The sequence below is a fragment of the Bos taurus genome, chromosome 15 (assembly GCF_002263795.3).
Source record: "Bos taurus isolate L1 Dominette 01449 registration number 42190680 breed Hereford chromosome 15, ARS-UCD2.0, whole genome shotgun sequence".
In the NCBI taxonomy this organism is placed as follows: domain Eukaryota; kingdom Metazoa; phylum Chordata; class Mammalia; order Artiodactyla; family Bovidae; genus Bos; species Bos taurus.
Window position 1 is genome coordinate 52,854,891 of NC_037342.1, and position 7,525 is coordinate 52,862,415.

The window sequence follows — 7,525 nt, forward strand, 5'->3', positions numbered from 1 at the left end:
ACCAGAAAGCAGAGCGTAGAAGGGTCCGTAGGATAGGAAAGGGGCTGTGAGGATTAGAAAGTGAACCCTAGTAGGTAACGATATACATCAAGGGGGTTGCAGTTGGCCAGGTCTTGCTCTGGCAGGACAGGAAGCCGTACTCCCAAGAGGAAGTGGCTGTGGGCATCAGGAAGCAGGGAGGCCTCGGTCAGGGGTTGTCTGGGTCCAGAGAAGACTTAGCTGCCCACCTGGGAAAGGGCTGTTGGAAGCAGGAGATGAGCACCAAGAGGGCTGTGTTGAGACAGTGCTGCCGCCAGTCACCCCCAGGTTCATGGCTCCTCCCCTCTGCCCCCCAGGCCCGGAGAAGCTGCCCTCATTGGAGCATCGGGACTCCCCTCGGCACCGAGGCCCTGCCTCGGCCAGGCCTAAAATGCTGGTGATCAGTGGAGGCGACGGCTACGAGGACTTCCGACTCAGCAGTGGGGGCGGCGGCAGCAGTGAGACCGTGGGCCGAGACGACAGCACAAACCACCTCCTCCTATGGAGGGTGTGACCCTGTCCACGGTGGCCCAGGACTCGCCCACCCACCCGCCCTCCGCCTGCTTGCCTCTTCCAAGCCCACTGGCAGACCCTCACACGAGTGTCTGACTGGGGCACACCTGTGCCTGCACAGACTGCCTCCCATCCTTGCGGAAGCATTGCCAATGGAGCACCTGCTGGCCAGCGGGGTCTAGGCCTTTCCCAGCCCTCTGGCTGCTCCGGTGCACCCAGTCATGATGGGAGGGTGGAGAGGGGGCACATGGGCTGCCCAGGACCTCTGTCCCTGGAGCTTCTACCAAAGACACGGCCGGGCCTGGACCCCACAGGGCTGGGGAGGGCCATGTGCAATATTTGGAGGGTTTTCCTGGGGACAGTGGGAGGGCTGGGGGATGGAATCCTTTCCCGTGTACAGTATTTATGTTTCTTTTTAGATGTGTACCTTCCCAAGCACTTATTTATGCAATGACCTGGGGCAGGGAGTGATTGGAGAAAATAACAGAAGAGGGAAAAAAAACCCTGTTCCTGCCCTGGGAGTCACCCTGGGACCCCAACCAGCCTTCCTGGAGGGACCGGTCCCCCCTCATTATGTACGCACACACACACTGCATGTCTGGGGCACTGAAACACTGCCCCTTAACATAAACTTTCCACGGCCTTGTCCTGACTGGGTTGCCCTCCAGTATCCAGAGCAAAGGACCAAGTCCCCTCAGTCATCCAGAACAAGGCGATGACCGGCGGGGTGGGCAGTGACTCCCATCCGGGGGGTTTCCCCAGGCTCGGCGTTTCCTTGCTTGTTGGCAGTGCCTTTAGCGGTTTCCGAATGTGGGAACCCTGTCGGGGCCTCGTCCAGGGCCCTCTCCTGGCCTGAGCAGGGAAGGGGCCCTCGCTGTCCGCACGTTGCCCCCCAGCCCCTGTGTCTCATGCACTGGCACACATGGTCACCGCAGAGGGTGGGCCTAGGGGCCCCTCACTCTGACCACTGACTCCCTCTCTCCACATCCTCCTCTTGCAGCGGCAGCCCTTCCAAGGACGCCCAAAGCTGAGGGGCCAGACATGGCCTCCCTGGCTGGGAAGGCCACTCTGGAGACTAGCTTCCCCTGCCCCCACCCCCAAACCGCAGAAGCCAGTCTGACCCCAGCCCCACGCTTCTTCAGCTGCAGCTCCAAAGGTCTGGTGTCAGATGGGGTTTGTTTGGTTCTGTTTTTGTTTGGGGTGGGTGGGTCATTGCGGTCTTAGATTATGTTTTTCTTGCTACCAAACAGTCATGTATTAACTTTCCTTGGATGATGAAGTTTAAAGGGTCAATAAATAGAAACACCAAACAACTGGTCCCCATTGGCAGCCACAGAGGCCTCCTGCCAGCAACCTCCGAGCTCCCCAGCTGCGTGGGCTCCCTGACAACTACCCACTTGGACAGACAGAGTAGGACTCAGAGACCCAGAAGAGTGCTGCAGTGTCAAGGCGGCCACTGACGTGCTGTGTTATCTCAGGCAGGTCACTGTATCTCTGTGGGCTGCAGCTTCCGCATCAGGAAAACCAGGAGTTGTGCTATTCAGATGCTTTATAACCAGGGTGCATTTTAGAGTCCCTTACAGGTTAACATTGTAAATACAAAGCATGATACATAAATTATGTGTATGTAAATACACATTCCCAGGCTTCCCCAGCTCCTGAGTCAGTAGGCCTGGGATAAAGCTTGGGAATCTGAAGCTGACACATGCTACAAGGAAAAACTAGGTGAATGTGAGCCTGTCTACAGCTCCTACAAGGATCGGTGCTCTCCACCAAAGCCTCAGGAGGCTCAGAATCTGACAGGCCACGGTGAGCAGGGGAGACTCCAGGTCGCTGTGATTTCTAGTCATTAAATGACCATGAGAATGCAAAGGCTGACAACACAGGACTGTTCCTCGCAGGGGCACAGAGCCCTTTCCACCAGGGCGCACCAGCAAGACATAAGGTGATGACTTCTAGAAAAAGAACAAATCAGGCTTCAGCTCTCTTGAACACACGTTTGAACATTTTCCAACCCAAACAATTAAGACTTTACAGAAATCATTTGCTAAAGAGGCGTGCAGGCTCACACTTGGCATACTGGTATCCACATATCTTAGTTCTGCCAGGCCCTTGATGCCATGGGACAGGCATGAAACATCTGGCAGCATCACTACTGGGATGATCTGGAGGAGAGGGTAACAGAAAACAGATACATCACAGAGTAGAAGGCTACATTCACGTGGAATTTGATGAAATGGCATAGAAGGAGCACAGGTTTTGAAGCTGAACAGAAACTTAGACTTTGCCACTAATTGGCTGTGCAGCTTTGGATGAGTTGTATTCCCTCTGAGCCTCCATCTCGTCATCTGTAAACTGGGGTTGATAATCCTTTCCCCCACAGGACTGTTGGTTGGTGTGCACAGATCTTTGGATTGCAAGGAAGAGATTTGTTCTGCCCAGAAATAAAGGGGGCGCTGACTAGTGGAAACGAACTAGAATCAAATAGCTGTTAGCACAGTGGCCCATGTACTGCTGCCCCACCTTAAGACCCCTGGACTCTCCACCTTGAGTCTCTGATTCCTGCCTCACCACCAGCCAGCTGCCATTTTCTGCTTCACAACTTCTGCTGCCTGAGGCCCTCTTCTGCCTCTGGACAGACTTAACTTTCAGCACTGGTTATCCAAGGCCAGATCCTCAGCATTTTCCCTAATATGCCTCGGTAGGAATGGGCCCGGCCCAGCCCGCTGCTCCTTAGAAGGCCACATCCCAGGACACCGGGCAGCCTGTGGAGAGATGAGCAGCCCTGAGCAGGTCAGCTGTGGGCAGGGCGGTCCTGGGATGCACGATCGATCGCTAGGCACCCGGCCTAGGGGAGAGCCTAGAAGGATCAGCTCCTCCAAAGCAGTGGTTCTCAAATCTTGCCTGCACATTGTAATCACCTGGGGGGTCCAGGTCACATTCCAGACCAATTAGATCAGAATTCTGAGGGTGGGACTGACCCAAGTGTCAGTCATATTTGTAGGAAAACTTCTAAGTGAAGTATAACATTTGTATAGAATGGTACTCAAGTCATTAGTGGACTGCTAGATAAGTTTATTAATAAACACACCCAGATTAAGAAACCGAACATTCCACCACTTGAAAGCTCCCACGTACCCCCACCTACTCTCCCCTTCTAGGGTAACTACCATGCTGGCTTCTGACACCGTGGTTTAGTTCTGCTAGTGAGGCGGAGAACCACTGTTTTAAAGGGCACAGCCAGGGACTTCCCTAGCAGTCTAGTGGTTGGGACTCTGTACTGCCACTGCCGTGGGCCCAGGTTTGATCCCTGGGTGGGGAACTAAGATCCCACAAGCCATGCCACTGGGGTGGAGGTAATGGGACTCGGGTTTGATGTGAGGAGTGAAGGAACAGCTTGAGTCAATGCAAAGAAGGGTCAGGAAACCGGGAGCAAGAGGTCTGAGGTGTAGGCCCAGCTGGAGCAGTGGGGAAAAATGAAAAGGCAGGGAAGCCAGAATGTGAGCTCTGCAAGGGGGATGTTTGCTCACTGCCCCATCCCCAGGCCACCTGCAGTGCCTGACACAAAGTAGGTGCTCAATAAATATTTGTTTAGTTAAATCTAGAGAATTCAGTTGCGGTTTCCCTGTAGGTCTTGAATGTTGCTAAATAATAGCCCCAGCTCCCATTTATTTATTGCAAGCCAGGAGCTTGGACCATCCAGTTTCATCCTCAGTGGTCCTGGGAGGTTGGTACCATTATCCTTTTTTTCAGATGAGGAAACTGAGGTTCAGAGAGGTCAAACGCCTTCCTCAAGGTTGCCTTCCTACTAAGCAGTAGAGCCGGGATGTGCATGTGATCTGTCTGCTCAGGTCTCTGCCTCATGGAGGAGAGTAAGGGCAGTGACATGGGGTGGCTGGAGGACACGAGACAGTCCAAGCAGCCAAAGACACATCCAGCCACTCATGACGTATCTGGCTCATGTTCCTCATACCCAGCCTGGGAAGGACATCCTGACTTCAGAGGAGACAGTCAGGGCCAAAAGCCACCTTTTCTCCCAGGGGGGTTCTCCAGGTGTTTCCTTGGGCTAGATACAAACAGCAGGGTTTAGCTATACATCTGCCTCAAAAGGAAGATGAGGTACAGAAAAGGACAGAGATTTACCTGACGTCACACAGCAAGGCAGCACTGAGGCTGAGGGTGGGTGTGGAGGAGAACCGGGCAGGAAGGTTTCCTATGGTCAGAAAAGTAAAAAAAAAAAATGACCCAGGTGACCTCCGAGAGCTCGTCACATCTTTTGCATGCCTGCCAAACACCAAGTCTCTCTTCTGTCCTCACAGACCTGAAGCCACAGGCCAGATTGCAGGAAAGAGCAAGGGGAAGTACTATTTTGGGCCCATTATGGCCAACGAGGATCCTTGCCTGGCAAAGGCAAGTGAAGGGGCTGGGTCAGGGGCAGGATGCAGGGCTAAATGGGGAGGGGGCGATGTCGCAGTTACTGGAGAGAGAGGGCAGAGCCCAGACACTGGGCTGTGGAGAGGACACAGGGCGTGGGGACTAAAGGAGCAGGTTCTGAGCCCGCAGCGTAGAATAAGTTGATGCCTCCCATGTGGGGTCTCAGCAGATCCTCACAATGCCCTGAGAGTGAATTTGCACTCAGGTAAAGTCACTAGCTTAAGGCCACACAGCCTGACAATGGCTTTAAACCAAGCCTCCCACTGGAGGCTAGGAACAGATACAGGAGGACAGCCCACCTTCTGAGGGATAGAACCTGACCAGTTAGGGGGTTAGCCAAGTGCAGAGTCTTGAAATTTAAGTCTGAGCCATGACCTTTCCTCTTGCTTTGGACAGTCACATTGGAACTTAAGGGTATCCACAGAGGGCGCCACCATTTCTGGTCCGTAACCCTGTGCGTGCTACATCGCTTCAGTCCTGTCTGTCTGACTCTTGCCGTAACTTGTCAGGCTCTTCTGTCCCTAGGATTCTCCAGGCAAGAATACTCGAGTGGGTTGCCGTGCCCTCCTCCAGGGGATCTTCCTGACCCAGGGATCGAACCCGGGTCTCATGTCTCCTGCATGGCAAGCAAGTTCTTTACCACTAGCGCCACCTAGGTAGCCCTCATAACCCCAGAGGCAGCTATCTGCTCAGATCCCCCGCAAACAGCCCCTTTTCTCTGATCCTGCAGCCCAGGATCCCCACCCCACCTTAGGCATCTCAGTGGGTGGGGCCTATGTCCCTGCCCCTGGGTCACCACAGCTCACCCAGCTTACTGAAGTCTTGTGCTGTGCCGCCTAGGATGAGGTACAGGACTTCTCTGGACTCAGTTCTCCGGCTTCCCTATCAGAGGTTCAACAAGATTGTCTGTCTCTGAGGTGCTTGAGCTCAGGGATTAAAATGCTAAGATTCTGAGGACCCATCTGAGATGCCAGGAGTTTTAAAAGCCTGTGATTCTAAGAGTCCTTTGTTTTCCTGAACCTGTGGTTCTCCAAGCTCCATAAAAAGCCGATCTAAATCTCTCCTTTGGCCTCCACAACTCCTTCCCTGTCTCCTCTCTGTAGCAGCTGAATGTTCCCAGACTCTTGGGCAGGGTTCCAGGTGCAGCTTGCTGTGGTTCGGAGGACAGAGGGACTGCTCGCCTCCACCATCCCTGGTCATTTCTCTGGGCTCTGGTGGCTGCTCACCCTTCCCACACGGTCAGGTCAGGCCTCCTCACACAGAGAGCTAGTATGACCTCCAGGCAACATGTTAAGCAGCCTCATTTTCAGATGGGGAAGCTGAACTGGGAAGGGATTTGACCAAAGCCTCACATGGAGCTGGTAGCAGAGACAGGTCCGGACCCTCTATAGTGGCAGTCCCCTTTGGCACCAGGGACCAGTCTCAAGAAAGACAGTTTTTCCACGGACCAAGGGAGGGGGTGGGAGTGGGGAGGATGGTAATGCCAGGAATGGGGAGGGGCTCTAAATACAGATGAAGTTTCACTCGCTGGCTGGACTCACCTCCTGCTGTGTGGTCCAGAGGTTGGGGATCCCTGCTCTATAGGACGTCTGGTTAATGGTCAGAACTTGACCAAAAAGCATATCCCCATCTGGCCTATTGAGTGCGTGTGAAATGCCACTGTTTGAACTCCAGAACTTGGAACCGGGGACTAGAAGTTCCCCTTACAAAGAAAACATCTGCAGGGATAAGGGCATCCTGGGCTACTCTAGCTCCTCACTAGGTCCCCAGCATGGACCTTTTTGGGCTCGGATGTGGGATATGTGACCCTGGGACCATCCCTGATCTAGTCCTGGGGGTCTCTGTAGTCATGCGAGGGGCCTGGCTGGGGCTATGATCCTAACATCAGTCATCTGGAGCCTCTTCTGCCCTTCCCTCACAACCTGGGCTTCGCCCAAGGAAATGGAAACTCTTTCCCTGTCCCCCTCCCTCTGCAGGTGTCCAGTTCTCCTCCTTGGATCTCCTGGACCCTGGGGACCTGACCTTTTCCACCCCCTCACCCCATGGCTCAGATTATCTGACTCAATTTATTTAGAATTCTCCACCTCCCCTCACAATCTATCCCTAACAACTTATTTACCTTCCTCCACCTCTGCCATGAGCTGTGATTATCCTAATTCTGGCCAGGCCTCTGCCCCCAGCACAAGGCCCTCCCTACTGTCTGCATCCCCATCCAGCCCCGCTGTTAGCTGCTGGGGACCCCTGAATGTAACTGAGTTGGGGGAGCCGTGGCGCCTGAGCTGCTGGCCCACCATAAGGCACAGCTCCAAGGGGCACGATTCACAGAGCTAGAAATACAATATGATTAGTGCCCCCTTGCTGGGCACCCCATGGTTGAGGTTGGGAATCTGCAGGGTGGGACGGCTGGCGGTAGGAAACGGAAAGCAATGTATCACTTGTCCTGCTGGAAGGAGGGACTAACTATCCCGGCGGAAGGTAGCGGAGTGGGAAGTGGAGGCAGAGGCCTCCTGGAGGAAGGAGATTCAGGCTGGGCCCTGAAGAACGGCAGAAGCCTACCCAG

The 7,525-nt window shown here is 54.2% G+C and overlaps 1 protein-coding gene across 1 annotated transcript in view; it reads left to right on the forward strand.

Annotated features, from left to right (window-relative positions):
- The window catches only part of ARHGEF17 (Rho guanine nucleotide exchange factor 17), a 57,979-nt gene extending 56,125 nt beyond the window's left edge, over positions 1 to 1,854 (forward strand). Inside the window, 1 exon segment of the mRNA NM_001282586.1 lies at positions 336 to 1,854. Within this exon segment, the coding sequence (NP_001269515.1) occupies positions 336 to 532 (197 nt within the window). The 3' untranslated portion in view covers positions 533 to 1,854.
- Positions 1,855 to 7,525: the final 5,671 nt, after the last annotated feature.